This window comes from Carcharodon carcharias, chromosome 3 (assembly GCF_017639515.1).
Source record: "Carcharodon carcharias isolate sCarCar2 chromosome 3, sCarCar2.pri, whole genome shotgun sequence".
Taxonomy (NCBI): Eukaryota; Metazoa; Chordata; class Chondrichthyes; order Lamniformes; family Lamnidae; genus Carcharodon; species Carcharodon carcharias.
Window position 1 is genome coordinate 5,766,046 of NC_054469.1, and position 18,866 is coordinate 5,784,911.

General features: G+C 46.3%; 1 protein-coding gene across 1 annotated transcript in view; it reads right to left on the reverse strand.

Moving 5' to 3' along the window:
- wdr97 (WD repeat domain 97) overlaps positions 1-18,866 on the reverse strand; it is a 308,844-nt gene that overhangs the window by 267,466 nt on the left and 22,512 nt on the right. Inside the window, exons 7-8 of the mRNA XM_041184562.1 lie at positions 6,346-6,582; positions 4,672-4,762 (exon numbers count right to left, since the gene is read on the reverse strand). Coding sequence (XP_041040496.1) covers positions 4,672-4,762; positions 6,346-6,582 — 328 coding nt within the window. The remainder of the gene's footprint in view (positions 1-4,671; positions 4,763-6,345; positions 6,583-18,866) is intronic.

An 18,866-nucleotide genomic window follows, 5' to 3' on the forward strand; every position in this document is an offset into this window, starting at 1 on the left:
AAGGAGGTTATGTTGAACTTGTGTAAGACACCAGTTCAGCCTCAGCTAGAGTACTGCCTCCAGGTTTCTGGCCATCACACTTTAGGAAGGAGGTGAAGGCATTGGAGAGAAATCATAAGACCATAAGACATTGGAGCAGAAATTAGGCCATTCAGCCCATTGAGTCTGCTCCACCATTCAATCATGACTGATAACTTTCTCAACCCCATTCTCCCACCTTCTCCCCGTAAGCTTTGATCCCCTTACCAATCAAGAGCCTATCTATCTCGCTCTTAAATACACTCAATGACCTGGCCTCCACAGCCTTCTGTGGCTAAAGAAGTTTCTCCTCATCTCTGTTCTAAAAGGTCTTCCCTTTACTCTGAGGATGTGCCCTTGGGTCCTAGTCTCTCCTAATAATGGAAACATCTTCCCCACGTCCACTCTATCCAGACCATTCAGTATTCTGTAAGTTTCAATCAGATTCCCCCCTCATCCTTCTAAACTGCATCAAGTATAGACCCAGAGTCCTCAAACGTTCCTCATACGTTAAGCCTTTCATTCCTGGGATCGTTCTCGTGAACCTCCTCTAGACTCTCTCCAGGGCCAGAACATCCTTCCTGAGATATGGGGCCCAAAATTGCTCACAATATTCTAAATGTGGTCTGACCAGAGCTTTATGAAGCCTCAAAATAAATGCCAGCATTGAATTTGCCTTCCTAACTACCAACTCAACCTGCAAGTTAACATTAAGAGAATCCTGGACTAGGACTCCCAAGTCCCTTTGCACTCCAGACTTCTGAATTCCCTCCCCATTTAGAAAATAGTCTATGCCTCTATTCTTCCTACCAAAGTGCATGACCTCACACTTCCCCCACGTTGTATTCCATCTGCCACTTCTTTGCCCATTCTCCTAACCTGTCCAAATCCTTCTGCAGCCTCCCCACCTCCTCAATACTACCTGTCCCTCCTGAGAAGGACCCCCTTATCCCCACTCTCTGCCTCCTGCCAGACAGCCAATCTTCTATCCATGCTAGTAACTTGCCTCTAACACAATGGGCTCTTATCTTACTGAGCAGCCTCCTGTGCAGCACCTTCTCAAAGGCCTTCTGGAAGTCCAAGTAGATAACATTCATTGGCTCTCCTTTGTCTAACCTGCTCGTTAACTCCTCAAAGAATTCTAACAGATTTGTCAGGCATGACCTCCCCTGGATGAAACCATACTGATTTTGCCCTATTTTCCCATGCACTTCCAAGTATTCTGAAATCTCATCCTTAATAATGGACTCTAAAATCTTACTAACAACCGAGGTCAGGCTAATCGGCCTGTAATTTCCCGTCTTTTGCCTCACTCCCTTCTTAAACAGGGGGATTACATTAGCGATTTTCCAGTCCTCTGGGACCCTCCCTGACTCCAGTGATTCCTGAAAGATCACCACTAACGCCTCCACTATCTCTTCAGCTATCTCCTTTAGAACTCTGGGGTGTAATCCATCTGGTCCAGGTGATTTATCCACCTTCAGATCTTTCAGTTTTTCTAGCACCTTCTCCTTGGTAATGGCCACCATGCTCACCTCTGCCCCCTCACTGTCTTGAACTTTGGGGATGGAGGTTACTCGTGTCTTCCACCGTGAAGACTAACGCAAAGTACCTATTCAGTTCCTCTGCCATTTCTTTGTTCCCCACTACTACTTCTTCAGCATCATTTTCTAGTAGCCCAATGTCCACTTTTGCCTCTCTCTTACCCTTTATATATCTAAAAAAACTCCTGCAATCTTCTATTATATTACTGGCTAGTTTACCCTCATATTTAATCTTCTCCCTCCTTATTTCTTTTTTAGTTGTCTCTGTTGGTCTTTGTAGGCTTCCCAATCCCCCGGTTTCCCACTGCTCTTTGCTGCGTTGTATGCTTTCTCTTTAGCTTTTATGCTGTCCTTGACTTCCCTTGTCAGCCATGGTTGCCTCGTCCTCCCTTTAGTATGCTTCTTCTTCCTAGGGATGAATTTTTGCTGTGTCTCCCAAATTACTCCCAGAAACTCCTGCCATTGCTGTTCCACTGTCTTTCCTGCTAGGCTCATCTCCCAGTCAATTCTGGCCAGCTCCTCCCTCATGCCTCTGTAGTTGCCTTTATTCAACTGAAATACCATTACATCTGATTCCAGCTTTTTCCTTTCAAATTGCAGGGTAAATTCTATCATATTATGGTCATTTCCTCCTAAGGATTCCTTCACCTTAAACTCCCTTATCAAATCTGCCTCATTACACATCACTAAATCTAGAATTGCCTGTTCCCTAGTGGGCTCCACCACAAGCTGCTCCAAAAAGCCATCTCGTAGACATTCCACAAATTCCTTTCCTTGGGATCCACTACCAACCTGATTTTCCCAGTCTACCTGCATATTGAAATCCCCCATGATCACTGTAACCTTGCCTTTCTTACACACCTTTTCTATCTCCTGGTGTATCTTGTGCCCCACATCCTGACTACTGTATATAACTCCCAGTATGGGTTTTTTACCTTTGCAGTTCCTCAACTCTGCTCACACAGATTCTACATCATCTGACCCTACATCATTTCTTGCTATCAATTTAATTTCATTTCTTACTAACAAAGCAACCCCACCCCCTCTGCCAACCTGCCAATCTTTTCGATAGGATGTATATCCTTGGATATTTAGCTCCCAGTCCTGATCCCCTTGCAGCCATGTCTCCGTCACCACATCATACCTGCCAATTTCAATCTGCGCCACAAGCTCATTTACCTTATTTCATATACTGCGTGCATTCAGATACAACACCTTCAGTCCTGTAATTCCCGTCCCCTTTCTTATTGTCGTCCCTTTATCTGATGTGCTTGAAGTTAGATTCCTAGCCCTTTCCAAACACTCTGTCCTATTTTGTGTTCTGGAAACTTTAATAGTCTCTCCTGGGCTCTCCTTTCTTTTCAGTTTTTTCATAATTTTCCATGAAGTTGAATCCACCCCCCACACGCTAACCTGCTGCTTTGTTTCCCATTATTCATACTTCTTGGAGTTTTACCCTTCCCTTCCCCCAACTTTCTAGTTTAAAGTCCTGTTGACCACCCTATTTACCCTTTTCGCTAGAATATTGGTCCCAGATCGGTTCAGGTGGAGACCATTCCAACGGTACAGATCCCTCCTGTTCCAATACTGATGCCAGTGCCCCACGAAATGGAACCCCTCTTTCCCGCACCATTCCTTTAGCCACATGTTTACTTCCCTTATTCTCGCATCCCCATGCCAATTTGCACATGGCTCGGGTAGTAATCCGGAGATTATAATCCTTTAATTTAATTGTTCTTCAATTTAGTTCCTAGTTCCTGATAATCCCCAAACAGGTCCTCTTTCCTAGTCTTATCTATGTTATTTGTCCCGACGTGGATCACAACAACTGGATCCTCCCCCTCCCTCTCCAATATCCTTTCAAGCCGGTCAGAGATGTCCCTCACCCTGGCACCGGGCAGGCAACACACCATGCAGGACTCTCGATCCTGCTTACAAAGGAAGCTATCAATTCCTCTAATTATAGAATCCCCTACAACTACCACTTGTCTTTTTGCTCCCCCCTCTTGAATGGCCTCCTGTGCCACGGTGCTGTGGTCAGCTGGCTCATCCTCCCTACAGCCCTGTTCCTCATCCACACAGGGAGCAAGTACCTCGTACCTGTTGGACAAGGTCAAGAGCTGAGGCTCCTCTGTTCCTGAACACAGGATCCCTCTACCTGCCTCACTTGCAGTCACACCCTGCTGACCCTGACCACTGACCGAATTTGAGGTACTTAATCTACCGGGTGTGACCGCCTCCTGAAACAAAGCGTCCAGGTAACTCTCCCCCTCCCAGATGTGCCGCAGTGTCCGGAGCTCGGACTCCAGCTCATCAATTCTGAGCCGGAGTTCCTCCAGCAACCAACACTTGCTGCAGATGTGGTCACTGCGGCTCGCAATGAGATCTGCCAGCTCCCACATCATACAGCTACAGCACATCACCTGCCCAGCCATCTCGACTTAGATAATTAATTTATTAATTACCTTTGCAGTGTTTTTTTTCAAATTTGGTGCAGAAAGGATTCGCAAAAATGACCCCGGGCATGAGGAACATCAGTTATGTGGATAGATTGGAGAAGTTGGGGCTGTTTTCCTGGAGAAGGCTGAGAGGAGATTTGATAGAGGTGCTCAATATCATGCGGGGCCTGAACAGATTAGACAGGGAGAGACTGGTCCCACCGGTGGAAGGATCGAGAATGAGATGGCACAGATTTAAGGTGATTGGTATAAGAAGCAAAAAGCGATGAGAAAAAGCTTTTCCACGCAGCGAGTGGTTAAGGTCTGGAATGCACTGCCTGAGAGTGTGGTGGAGGCAGGTTCAATCGAGGTATTCAAGAGGGAATTAGGCTGTTATCTGAAAAGGAAGAATGTGCAGGGTTACAGAGAGAAGATGGAGTGGCGGCGCTAGGTGCATTGCTCACTCGGGTGCGGGTTAGGACATGATGGGCCGAATGGCCTCCTTCTGTGCTGTAACAATTCTATGACAAAACTTCACTCGGTGCTGTCTGTGAGCAAATTAACACATGTGCGAGGTGTTTGACTCCGCTCCTGAAACTTCTCCTTGACACCGTACTGCGACTACATTACTACACATCATGGCAGGAGTGAACCCATCGCTCGCATTTCACCTCAGCAGCTGGTTGTCGTGGTCCCAGATTTTCAGAATCCCACCTCTGCTGGCGGAAGCAAATATCTTCAGCTCTGGACACACGCACAGTCCTGGGAGGGGGAGATACACAAAGGGGTTACAGCAGGTTAGGAACAGGAGGCTTTGGGAGGGGGTGGTGGGGGGGGGTGGTGTTGGAGAGGTGGGCTTTCTGTGACTCCTACTGAGGAGCCATCTTCCCATTTCCGTTAACCCTTAAAAGGCACCGGTGGACTGACCCATCAAGCTTGCTACCACACTATGATGACCAGCCTGTTATAGCTACGCACACCACCCCACTCCCCCACCGCCCATCAGCTACTCACAGTCCCAGGACACCAAGTGCAGGAACTGGGCACGAAGACCCTCCCTCAACTGTACCACAACCAGCATGACAGCAGTTGTTAAATATACAAATGGGAGGAGGCTATCCCACCTTGCTCCATGTCTGATGAGGGTGCTCAGTGAGGTGGGGAGTTAACCGGCTTTCATTTCATGGGAATTAAGGCAAGTTCCTATTGTTTTCATTCATTCTTTAGTCCTTTACTCTTAGGATTTGGGCGTTGATGGCAAGGCCAGAAGTTATTGCCCATCCCGAGCTGGCGAGTCGCTGCAGCTGTTCCCATTGGTGGATGGAGCGAGAGCCAGAGGATACGGATTTAGAGTCATTGGCAAAAGCAGCAATGATGATGTGACATGAGAAAAAACTTTTTCACCCAGTGAGTGGTTCTGGAATGCGCTGCCTGAGTGTGCGGTGGAGGCAGGTTCAGCTGAAGCATTCAAGAGGGAATTAGACAGTTATCTGGAAAGGAAGAATGTGCAGGGTTACAGGGAGAAGGTGGGGGAATGGTACTCGGTGAAATGCTCTGAAGGAGAGCTGCCAAAAACAGAATGGGCTAAAGGGCCTCCTTCTCTGCAGTAACAATTCTGTGATTCTGTGATAGTGAAGAGTTGGGATGTGACTGGAGTTATGTACAGGCCCAGAACCAAAAAGAAACAGCAAGTACATTCCTTAAAGGACATTAATATCTTCAATCACTCCCATGGGAATGTTTGATGGGAACAGTGCAGAGGGAGCTTTACTCTGTATCTAACCCCGTGCTGTACCTGTCCTGGGAGTGTTTGATGGGGACAGTGTAGAGGGAGCTTTACTCTGTATCTAACCCCGTGCTATACCTGTCCTGGGAGTGTTTGATGGGGACAGTGTAGAGGGAGATTTACTCTGTATCTAAACCTGTGCTGTACTTGTCCTGGGAGTGTTTGATGGGGACAGTGTAGAGGGAGCTTTACTCTGTATCTAACCCTGTGCTGCACCTGTCCTGGGAGTGTTTGATGGGGACAGTGTAGAGGGAGCTTTACTCTGTATCTAACCCCGTGCTATACCTGTCCTGGGAGTGTTTGATGGGGACAGTGTAGAGGGAGATTTACTCTGTATCTAAACCTGTGCTGTACTTGTCCTGGGAGTGTTTGATGGGGACAGTGTAGAGGGAGCTTTACTCTGTATCTAACCCCGTGCTGTACCTGTCCTGGGAGTGTTTGATGGGGACAGTGTAGAGAGAGCTTTACTCTGTATCTAACCCCGTGTTGTACCTGTCCTGGGAGTGTTTGACAGGAATCTGTATTTAAACCTCCCAATGGCCTAGCTTGTGTTTCTTACCTGTAATTTCATCCTTGTGGTCATCGGCTGGATGATGGTCTCTGCGAATCTTCTTCCTCAAATCGTAGAGAACGATGGCATGGACAGCACAGGTGGGATTCTGCAGGGCCACCATGAACATGGTCTTTAAGATGCACAGGTGGGTGGCAGGGTGGGCACTGTAGAAATTCATTAAGAGGCTGAGGGATTCCTGGGCGTATGGGAAAACGCGCCACACCTTGATCGTGTTGTCCTCACCTGGAACAGGAGGTCTGACCGTTAATTGAAGGAAAAACGTTTCTTCCAACAAATCATCGATCGCTATCCCTTCCGCCCCCTCCAGTGCTGAGTGTTGTTGGTGTTCAGGTCAGTGGGAATATGTTGGTCCAATTCCCATCTCCCATTCCCTGCACCAAGCTCCTCTCTCCCCCAAACTCCCCTACGCACCCCCCTGCACTCCAGCCGGATACCTATTCTTCCTGTGATCTCCCACAGCGGGTTGATCTCCCTTGAATGCCATCCATCCTTAGCCTGCAGAACTCTTTAGACCCCCAAAGGTTACCGGGTAGCAGTGCTGCAATGTCCTTTTAAGAGGATTATGGAAATGATGTACACACGTCATCGAGGAAAGAGGATGTAAAGCAGCAGTGACCAGTAGCTAGTTAGTGCAGCTCTTATTATGAGTAATGGGGGTTGCTAAATCCCGAGAGTAGACCTGTTTGTTGAGGTATCCTGTAACGTGTGTGTATGAGCACTTGGCACGTCATAACATTCAAGGCTATGGGTCAAGTGCTGGTAAATGGGATTAGGTAGGTAGGTCAGGTGTTTCTCACGTGTCGGTGCAGACTCGATGGGCCGAAGGGCCTCTTCTGTACTGTGTGATTCTGTGAATGTTATGACGTGCCAAGTGCTCATCCAGGTACTTTTTAAATGATGCCAGGCAACCCGCCTCCACCACCCTCCCAGGCAGCGCATACCAGACCGTCACCACCCTCTGGGTAGAAAAGTTTTTTCTCACATCCCTCCTAAACCTCCTGCCCCTCACTTGTATCCTCTTGTGACTGACCCTTCAACTAAGGGGAACAGCTGCTCCCTATCCACCTTGTCCATGCCCCTCATAATCTTGTACACCTCAATCAGGTCGCCCCTCAGTCTTCTCTGCTCCAATGAAAACAACCCAAGTCTATCCAACCTCTCTTCATAACTTAAATGTTTCATCCCAGGCAACATCCTGGTGAATCTCCTCTGCACCCTCTCCAGTGCAAAGACATCCTTCCTATAATGTGGTGACCACAACTGCACACAGTACTCCAGCTGTGGCCTCATTAAGGTTCTATTCTACTTCAACATGACCTCCCTATTTTTGTAATCTATGCCTCGATTGATAAAGATAAGTGTCCTATATGCCTTTTTCACCATCCCACTAACATGCCCCTCCAGAGATCTATGGACACACACGCCAAGGTCCCCTTGTTCCTCAGAACTTCCTAGTGCCATGCCGTTCATTGAATACTTCCTTGTCAAATTACTCCTTCCAAAGTGTATCACCTCACACTTTTCAGGGTTAAATTCCTATGTTCAACATGGAGAAGCACTGATTCATCAGCTGAGAGGGAGGGCATTACGTGGTAATCAGCAGGAGGTTTCCTTGCCCATGTTTGGCCTGGTGCCATGAGACTTCATGGGGTCCAGTGTCGATGCTGAGGAGTCCCAGGGCAACTCCCTCCCGACTGTATACCCCTGTGCTTGTCCTGCCAGTGGGACAGGACATACCTTACAGATAATGTCCCAGACACAACCCTGGGTATGATTCTGTGAGGATGACTATGTCAGTGAGACAGCTCTCCCAATTTTGGCACTAGCCCCCAGATATTAGTAAGGAGGACTTTACAGGGTCGACGTTGCCATTGTTGCTTCCGGTGCCTAGGTTGATGCCAGGTGGGGTCCATCCAGTTTCATTCCTTATTCTGTAGCTTTATAGCAGTTTGTTTCAACTGAGTAGCTTGCTAGGCCACTTAAGAGTCAACCACATTGCTGTGGGTCTGAAGTCATGTGTAGGTAGGCCAGACCAGATTTCAAGGACATTAGTGAACCAGATGAGTTTTTACAACAATCAGCAACAGTTTCATGGTCATCATCAGACTTTTAATTCCAGACTTTTATTGAACTCAAATTTCACCATCTGCTGTGGTGGTATTCGAACCCAGGTCCCCAGAGCATTACCCTGGGTCTCTGGATTACTCGCCCAGCGACAGTAACCACTACACCATACAGTGCTTTGCAGAACAGTGAGCACCTGATCTGTGGGACTGCCAGGCCAGTGGTGATAGGGGCAATGAAATATGCTGTGCAGTCAGCTCTGAGTCGGGCAGAAAGGCTGCAGGGCCATTGAGACATCTTCGGATGTCATTCCCGTGCAAAGGACAAAAAAAAGTTAAGGCGGGAAAATAGCACCACTGGGATGAGTGTGGCAAAAAACCTGAACTGCAGCCAATGGAAAGCATGAAGAGAAGAAAGACAGCATTTGCCATGCTTCAAGAAGGATGTTCCTGATGGTGGGGGAGTCCAGAACCAGGGGTCACAGTCTAAGGATATGGGGTAGACCATTTAGGACTGAGATGAGGAGAAATTTCTTCACCAGAGAGTGGTGAGCCTGTGGAATTCGTTACCACAGAAAGTAGTTGAGGCCAAAACATTGTATGTTTTCAAGAAGGAGTTAGATATAATTCCTGGGGCAAATGAGATCAAAGGATATGGGGAGAAAGCGGGAGCAGGCTATTGAGTTGGATGGTCAGCCATGATCATAACAAAAGGCAGAGCAGGCTCGAAGGGCCGAATGGTCTACTCCTGCTCCTAGTTTCTATGTTTCAGTTATACAGGGCATGAGTGAGACTGTATCTTGAATATTGTATGCAGTTTTGGTCTCCTTATTTAAGGAAGGATGTAAATGCGTTGGAGACGGTTCAGAGGAGGTTTACTAGATTGATACCTGGAATGAGTGGGTTGTCTTATGAGGAAAGGTTGGACAGACTGGGCTTGTTTCCACTGGAGTTTAGAAGAGTGAGGGGTGATTTGACTGAAGTTTACACGATCCTGAACGACCTTGATAAGGTGAATGTGGAGAGGATGTTTGCTCTTGTGGGCGAGTCCAGAACTAGGGGGGAACTGTTTTAAAATTAGGGGTCACCCTTTTAGGACAGAGGCGAGGGGAAATGTTTTCCCTCAGAGGATTGTGCGACTTTGGAACTCTCTGCCTCCGAAGGCGTTGGAGGCGGGGTCACTGAATATTTTTAAGGTGGAGGTAGATTGATTCTTAGGCAAGGGGATCAAAGGTTACTGGGGGTAATGTGGAACTCGAAACACAAACAGATCAGCCATGATGTTATTGAATGGCATAGCAGGCTTGAGGGGCCGAATGGCCTCCTCCTGCTCCTAATTTGTGTGCTGAATCTCTCCATGGAGTAGAGAGGTTACAAATCCTCTAAGTTGAGAGTGTCTGTGAAAGAGAGAAAAAAATCAGGAAGACGACCACCAAATTCGCCAGCATGAATTGGAATGTCACAGGTGTCCTATTTGAATTTAGGCTTTTTAAATGAAGGGTGCGTTTTAGATTTATCTGTCAAGAACCAGGTAATCAAGCAGTGAAATTAAAGATAGCCATTGGAAACGAAAGGTTGTATAGAGTCACCACTTGGGGTCTGTGTGAGGAGGATGGGAAGAACTCTGTTAAGCTGTGGAACATGCTCGAGGATCAGCATTGTGTATAGATGAATTTCAGAACGCACCAACTGGAGCTGATGGCTGACAGACATCAACCACAACAATCAATTGATCAGTTCACCAGCAGGTGCTGTGATAAGGGCAAGGACTGCGATTTCTCAGAAGCTGAGCTGTCTGAACACATAATGGAGCTGGTTGTTGCTTCAACGCCAATGGAAGCCTTCCAAAAAAACCTCTTGGGGGGAATAAAGAAAGGTCACAATATTGATAACCTGCCAAAAGGTGTCAGAAAATATGAAGCCATTCTGGCTGGACGGCAACATCTGCAAGCATTAGGTGCAGCTACCAGCATTGGCTTTGTAGCTAGAGCTAAGATGCAGAAAGCAAGCAAGCCATATGGGAAGTGCTGTCTACTGCACCCAACATGAAGCTGTCTTGCATTCCAAGGCCTTTGCAAGGTATGCAATGTATAAAGAAAATATCATTCTTTTTCCAATATTACTGTGGGATACTGCGAAGCAAACTTGTGGGGGCTGTGTGTATGTTGCATGTGTCTTTGACTAATTTAATTAGACTGAAGACAGTCAGACTGCAAGGTTTAAATCATCAAAGGGTTAGGTGTAAAGGAGGCATGTTTGAAGTGGAGATGAGTGAGCGAAGATGTGATACCAGTCGGTACAGCATGAATAGGAGTTTGCATTAGGAGATAAATGAGGAGTGAATTTTTAGCTATTGAATTTCAAAGAGAGAAAAATAAATTTTATAACTGGCAAAGATCATAAATAAATAAAGCCAAGTTATTAAGTTTGTTTTTCCTGAAAGTGGTGCTCATAAAAACAACACAAAAGATTTTTAGATTCAGGGTAAGGTAACTTTCAAGAGAAAGTTTAAAAGCAGTGGGTTTAAAGATGAAAGGAAAAATATACTTAAGGAAAGATTGAAAACTATATAGTGTTTGGCTATGTGATCTTGAATTGTGTGCTGTGTGAGCACAGTCCTGTGAAGGAAGCAGCTTCTAGCCACCCCACAGAAGTGTCAGATTGTTCCAGAAAGCAAGGTTTTGTTCCCAAGCCTTGGTTTTCCATTGACAAGTGAGAGAGAGAGAGAGAGAAGCTTGTGAAGTACCTCCCTTATAACCACAGTGGGTGCCTTGCAGTAGTATTACTGGATGTTTTATAGATTAAGAATCCATAGGGATTATTGCCTGTAAAAGGATATTTATTTGTGAGTCTAGCTAGGAAAAATATTTTGGGAAATGTTATAAGACTAAATTTAACCGTGTAACTGTAATCTTGTGTTTTTAAGTTTTCTTCTCTTTGTTAAAAAATGTTTTAATTTAATATTTAAAACCCCCAAAAGTGGTAGTGGAATCTTTACTTCTGACTTCAGTGTACATACCTTCTCGTAATAAAAATACAAATTGCAAATCGTTGTGATAGTTTGGCCAAGTTTCCCTTTGAGATTTGGTCAGCCCTGCAATTACCAACTGCCACATCATAACAAATGTAAGAGGACATTGTGCTCTCCAGTGCGGGAATTGTGGTCCCAGAGCAGGGGGAGGCAGTAGCATAGCAGCAATCACCAGACTAGTAATCCAGAGATCCAGGCTAATGGTCAGGGGCACGGATTCACATCCCACCTTAGCAGCTGGTGGAATTGAAATTCAATTAATAAATCTGGAATTGAAAACTTAGTCTCAGTAACGGTGAGCATGAAACTATCATCGATTGCTGTAAAAACCCATCCGTTGCCCTTTATGACATCTTTACCTATCTGACCTATAAAAGAATCCAGACCCCACAACAATGTAATTGACTATTAACTGCCTTCTGAAATGGCCTAGCAAGTCATTCAAGATGTATCAAGAGCACTAGTAAGTCTAAAAGGAATGAAACCGGACAGACCACCCGGCTTTGACCTAGGCACCAGGAATAACAATGACACACCCAGCCCTATCAGCCCTGCAAGGTCCTCCTTAGTTACCTCTGGGATCTGAGCCTAAATTGGGAGAGCTGTCTCACAGACTAGTCAAGCAGCAGCCTGATAAAGTCATCCTCACTCAATCATACCTTTCAGACAATGTCCCAGACACCACCATCACCATCCCTGGGTATGTCCTGTCCCACCAACAGGACAGACCCAGCAGAGGTGGTGGCACAGTGGTATACAGTCGGGAGGGAGTTGTCCTGGAAGTCCTCAACATTGACTCTGGACCCCATGAAGTCTCATTGCATCAGGACAAACATGGGAAAGGAAACCTCCTGCTGATTACCATATACCGCACCCCCCTCAGCTGATGAATCAATGCTCCTCCATGTTGAACATCACTTGGAGGAAGCACTGAGGGTGGCAAGGGCGCAGAAAGTACTCTGGGTGGGGGACTTCAATGTCCATCACCAAGAGTGGCTCAGTAGAACCACTACTAACTGAGCTGGCCAAGTCCTAAAGGACATAGCTGCTAGGCTGGGTCTGCGGCAGGTGGTGAGGGAACCAACAAGAGGGAAAAACATACTTGACCTCATCCTCCCCAACCTGCCTGCCGCAGATGCATCTGTCCATGACAGTATCGGTAGGAGACAAAGTCCCATCTTCACATTGAGGATACCCTCCATCGTATTGTGTGGCACTACCACCATGCTAAATGGGATAGATTTTGAACAGATCTAGCAATTCAAAACTGGGCATCCATGAGGTGCTGTGGGCCAACAGCAGCAGCAGAATTGTACTCAAACACAATCTGTAATCTCATGGCCTGGCATATACCCCACTCTACCATTACCATCAAGCCAAGGGATCAATCCTGGTTCGATGAAGAGTGCAGGAGGGTATGCCAGGAGCAGCATCAGGCATACCTAAAAATGAGGTGTCAACCTGGTGAAGCTATAACACAGGACTACTTGTGTGCCAAACAGTAGGAGCAGCAAGCGTTAGACAGAGCTAAACGACTCCACAACAATGGATCAGGTCTAAATTCCGCTGTCCTGCCATATCCAGTCATGAATGGTGGTGGAAAATTAAACAACTCACTGGAACACAAGAAATAGGAGCAGGAGTAGACCATATGACCTGTAAAGCCTACTGCGCCATTCACTATGATCATGGCTGATCTTGAGCTTCAACTCCATTGTCCTGCCCACTCCCCATATCCCTTAATTCCCCAAGAGACCAAAAATCTGTCTATCTCAGCCTTAAATGTATTCAACGATGGAACATCCACAACCCTCTGGGGTAGAGTTTCAAAGATTCACAACCCTTTGAGTGAAGAAATTTCTCCTCATCTCAGTCCTAAATGATTGGACCTTATCCTGAGATTGTGTCCCTATGTTTTAGATTCACTGACCAGCGGAAACAATCTCTCAGCATCCACTCTATCAAACCCCTCCAGAGTCTTGTAGGTTTCAAAAAAATCAACTTTCATTCTTCTAAACTCCAGAGAATATAGACCCAATTTACTCAGCCTTTCATCATAGGACAACCGCCTCATCCCAGGGATCAATCTAGTGAACCTTCACTGTACTGCCTCCAATGCGAGTATATCCTTCCTTAAACATGGAAACCAAAACTGCACACAGTATTCCAGATTTGGTATCACCAAAACCCTGTACAACTGTAAAAAGCCTTTTTTTTCATGTACTCCAATCCTCTTGCAATAAAGATCAACATGCCATTTGCCTTCCTAATTGCTTGCTGCTTCCTTGTGGAGGAGGAGGCTCTGCAAATATCCCCATCCTCAATGATGGAGGAGCCCAGCACATCAGTGCAAAAGATAAGATTCAAGCATTTGCAACAATCTTCAGCCAGGAGTGGATGATCCATCTTGACCTCCTCCTGAGATCCCCAGCATCACAGATGCCAGTCTTCAGCCAATTTGATTCACTCCACGTGTTATCAAGAAACGGCTGAAGGCATTGGATACTGTAAAGGCTATGGGCCCTGACAACATTCCAGTATTACTGAAGGCTTGGGCTCCAGAATTAGCTGCGTCCTTAGACAGGCTGTTCCAGTACAGTTACAACATTGGCATCTACTCAATAATGTGGAAAATTGCTCAGGTATGTCCTGTACACACAAACCAGGACAAATCCAATCCAGCCAATTACTGCCCCATCAGTCTACTCTCAATCATCAGTAAAGCGATGGAAGGGGTCATCAACAGTGCTATCAAGCGGCACTTGCTTGGCAATAACCTGCTCATTGACACTCAGTATGGGTTCCGCCAAGGCCCCTCATCTCCAGATCTCATTATAGCCTTGGTTCAAACATGGACAAAAGAGCTGAACTCCTGAGGTGAGGTGAGAGTGACTGCCCTTGACATCAAGGCAGCATTTGATCGAGTGTGGTAGCAAGGAGCCCTAACAAAACTGGAGTCAATGGGAATTGGGGGAAAACTCTCCGCTGGTTGGAGTCATACCTACCACAAAGGAAAATGGTTGTGGTTGTTAGAGGTCAGTCATCTCAGCTCCAGGACATCATTGCAGGAGTTCCTCAGGGTAGTGTCCTCAGCCCAACCATCTTCAGCTGCTTCATCAATGACCTTCCCTCCATCATAAGGTCAGAAGTGGGGATGCTCGCTGATGATTGTACAATGTTCAGCACCATTCGCAACTCCTCAGATACTGAAGCAGTCCATGTCCAAATGCAGCAAGACCTGGACAACATCCATGCTTGGGCTGACAAGTGGCAAGTAATATTCGCACCTCACAAGTGTCAGGCAATGACCATCTCCAACAAGCAAGAATCCAACCATCACCCCTTGATGTTCAATGACATTACCATCACTGAATCCCCACTATCAACATCCTGATGGCTACCATTGATCAGAAACTGAACCAGACTAGCCATATAAATATTGTGGCTACAAGAGGAGGTCAGAAGCTAGGAATTCTGCAGCAAGTAACTCACCACCTGATTCCCCAAAGCCTGTCCACCATCTACATGACTCAGGTCAGGAATGTGATGGAATACTCTCCATTTGCCTGGATGAGTGCAGCTCACACAACACTCAAGAAGCTTAACACCAAAAGCAAAGCAGCCCACCTGATTTGCACCCCATCCACCACCTTCAACATTCGCTCTTCCATCACCGATGCACAGTGGCAGCAGTGTGTACCATCTATTCCACTGCAGTAACACACCAAGGCTCCTTTGACAGCACCTTCCAAACCCGCGACCTCCACCATCTAGAGGGACAAGGGCAGCAGATAGATGGGAACACCACCACCTGCAAGTTCCCTTCCAAGCCACCCACCATCCTGACTTTGAAATATGTCACCATTCCTTCACTGTCACTGGGTCAAAATCCTGGAATTCCCTCCTAACAGCACTGTGGGTGTACCTACATCACATGGACTGCAACGGTTCAAGAAGGCAGCTCACCACCACCTTCTCAAGGGCAATTAGGGATGGGTGATAAATGCTGGTCTAGCCAGCGACATCCACATACTGTGAAGGATTTTTTTTTAAAGTGTGACTAGGTGTTACAAAAAGATATAACCAAACAAAAAGTAGGTGCAGCATACTGGCTGCAATAACAGGGAGTGCACCAGAGACCTGTATAAGCGTAAGCAAATACACGCGCTTAGCACCTAGATGGACCAGGTGAAAATTCACAGAATCACAGAATTGCTTCGGTGCAGAAGGAGGTCATTCGGCCCATCGTGTATGCACCTGCTCTCTGAATGAGGGTTATGACTCAATACCATTCTTCTGCCTTTCCCCGTAACCCTGCACATTGTTTCTATTTAAATAATCAGCTAATCTCTTGAATACCTCGATTAAACCTGCCCCCACCACACGTTCAGGCAGTGCATTCCAGACCCGAACCACTCGCTCTATGACCTGTAACCTCTGTCACCTCGCATTTGCTTCTTTTGCAAATCACTTTAAACCTGTGCCTTCTCATTCTCGATCCTTTTACATGTGGGCACAGTTGCTTCCTATCTACCCTGTCCAGACCCCTCATGATTTTAAACACCTCTGTCAAATCTCCTCTTAGCCTTCTCCTCTCCAAGGAGAACAGTCCCAACTTCTTCAATCGATCTTCATAACTGAAATCCCTCATCCCTGGAACCATTTAGTAAACCTCTTCTGCATTCTCTCTTAAAGTGTGGCACCCATAATTGCACACAATACTCCAGCTGAGGTCTAACTAGTATCCTATGCAAGCTCAGCCTAACCTCCTTGCTCTTGTACTCAATGCCCCTATTAATAAAGCCCAGGCTACAGCATGTTTTGTTAACTGTTCTCTCCACCTCTTGCCACCTTTAATAACTTATGCACATAAACACCTAAGTCCCTCTGCTCCTGCACACCCTTTAGAGTTGTATCCCTTATTTTATATTGTCTCTCCATGTTCTTCCTACCTCACACTTCTCTGAATTGAACTTCATCCGCCATGTACCTGCCCACTCCACCAACTTGCCTATGTCCTTTTGAAGTTCTTCACTGTCCTCTTCACAGTTTACAATGCTTCCAAGGGGAGAAATCTTCAACTGGAAAAGTGAACAGGTTCTCCACATCTTAAATGTAACACGGTGAGTGGGTGAAGTCAAACAGCTGGAGGCTTTTGTTACTATCAGCATCATGTGTCCAGAGGAAAGTGGCAAACACACACTCAGCCAAAGTCAACACCGATGAGCGCAAACATCTACCAGTCAGATCCCTTAAGGATATGTATCTAGACCATTCAGAGTCAATGATACCAACTACAACAGCCAAACTGACTGCATACAACAGGTCACTGCATTCTTACATTGACATTCGAATGCAGCCATGGAAACCACAAATGGTAGACATGAGTGGACCAGAAGTAGCAGGGTTACCAGCGTGTACGGAGCTCAACACCGTGACCATACACGAGATCACCAATATACCAATCACAGCAGAATAGGCTAAGAATAATTGCACTGAGTCAGCCTATGACCTATAACAGATGTACCCAGACAGATTTGATGCTGTATGGAACTTAAAGGTGATGTTACGACCACAGCCGGTGTTAATCATTGCACAAACCAGATCCCAGAGGGAAACATGGCTTGCGGGCCACAACCATTTGTTTTGTACTCTGAAAATGAGAAGAAGGTGCACTGTTCTCAGCAGCAAGAAGTCCAGTAACACTTTGGGGATTTTAAAAAATCTATGCCCCTCATAATTTTATACACCTCAATCATGACCCCCCTCAATCTCCTCTGCTCCAGGGAAAATAACCCCAGTTTATCCAATCTCTCCTCGTAACTAGAACCCTCCAGCCCAGGCAACGTCCTGGTAAATCTCCTCTGCACTCTCTCTAGTGCAATCACATCCTTCCTATAATGCAGGTTCCAGAACTGCACACAATACTCTAGCTGTGGCCTAATCAGTGTTTTATACAGTTCCAGCATAACCTCCCTGCTCTTATATTCTATGCTTCACCTAATACAGGCAAGTATCCCATATGCCTTCTTGACCATCTCATCTACCTGTCCCGCTACCTTAAGGGAGCGGTGGACATGCACACCAAGGTCCCCCTGATCCTCGGTACTTCCCAGAGTCCTACCATTCATCGTATATTCCCGTGCTTTGTTTGTCCTGCCCAAGTGCATCACCTCACATTTTTCCGGATTAAATTCCATTTGCCACTGATCAGCCCATCTGACTAACCCGTCTATATCCTCTTGTAATCTAAGGCTTTCCTCCTCACATATTAACCACCCCACCAATTTTCACGTCATCTGCAAACTTATTGATCAACCCTCCTACATTCAAGTTTAAGTCGTTTACATATACCACAGACAGCAAGGGACCCAACACCGATCCCTGCGGAACCCCACTGGACACAGGTTTCCAGTCACAGAAACACCCCTCAGCCATCACCCTCTGCTTCCTGCTACTCAGCCAATTCTGGATCCAATTTGCCTTGGATCCCATGGGCTCTTACCTTCATTATCAGTCTCCCATGCGGGACCTTATCAAAAGCCTTGCTGAAGTCCAAGTAGATTACGTCAAATACATTGTCCTCCTCTACACACCTGGTCACCTCTTCGTAAAATTCAATCAAATTGGTCAGATATGACCTCCCCTTAACAATGAGGTTCCATCGCGTCCTTGTTCCAAAATTGCAACAGATTTATTCACTCTCCGTGGTGACGACTTCTCTTAGTCACTAATTACTTTTCCGAGTTTCCAGGCATCAGACAATTGAAAGATAACTCAAGTGGCAGACACAATGAGTGCAATACTCAGTTTGTTTGGTACACCTGAAGAGATCATTTCAGACAATGGACCACACTATACTGGCAGATAGGGACATGTGTGCCGAATGTGACATAAACCATGTGACAGTCTCGCCACACCATTCCAGATCCAACAAGAGCAAATGGCTCGCACCATTCAGGCATTAATCGTGGAGAGCAGAAAAACAAAACAAGATCTCTGTGTTGCCATGTTACACTTCAGAGGGACACCATGTCCTAGGCCCAACCATCTTCAGCTGCTTCATCAATGACCTTCGTTCCATCATAAGGTCAGAATTAGGCATGTTCGCTGATGATTGCACAATGTTCAGCACCATTTGCGACTCCTCCTTCAGCACCTTCCAAACCCACAATCGCTACCATCTAGAAGGACAAGGGCAGCAGAGAGATGGAAACACCACCAGCTGGAAGTTCCCCTCCAAGTCACTCACCACCCTGACTATTTTTTAAATTCATTCACGGGATGTGGGTGTCACTGGCTGGGCCAGCATTTATTGCCCATCCCTAATTGCCTTTGAGAAGTGAAGGTGAGCCGCCTTCTTGAACCGCTGCAGTCCATATGGAGTAGGCTCCACATTTCTACTCCCCTTT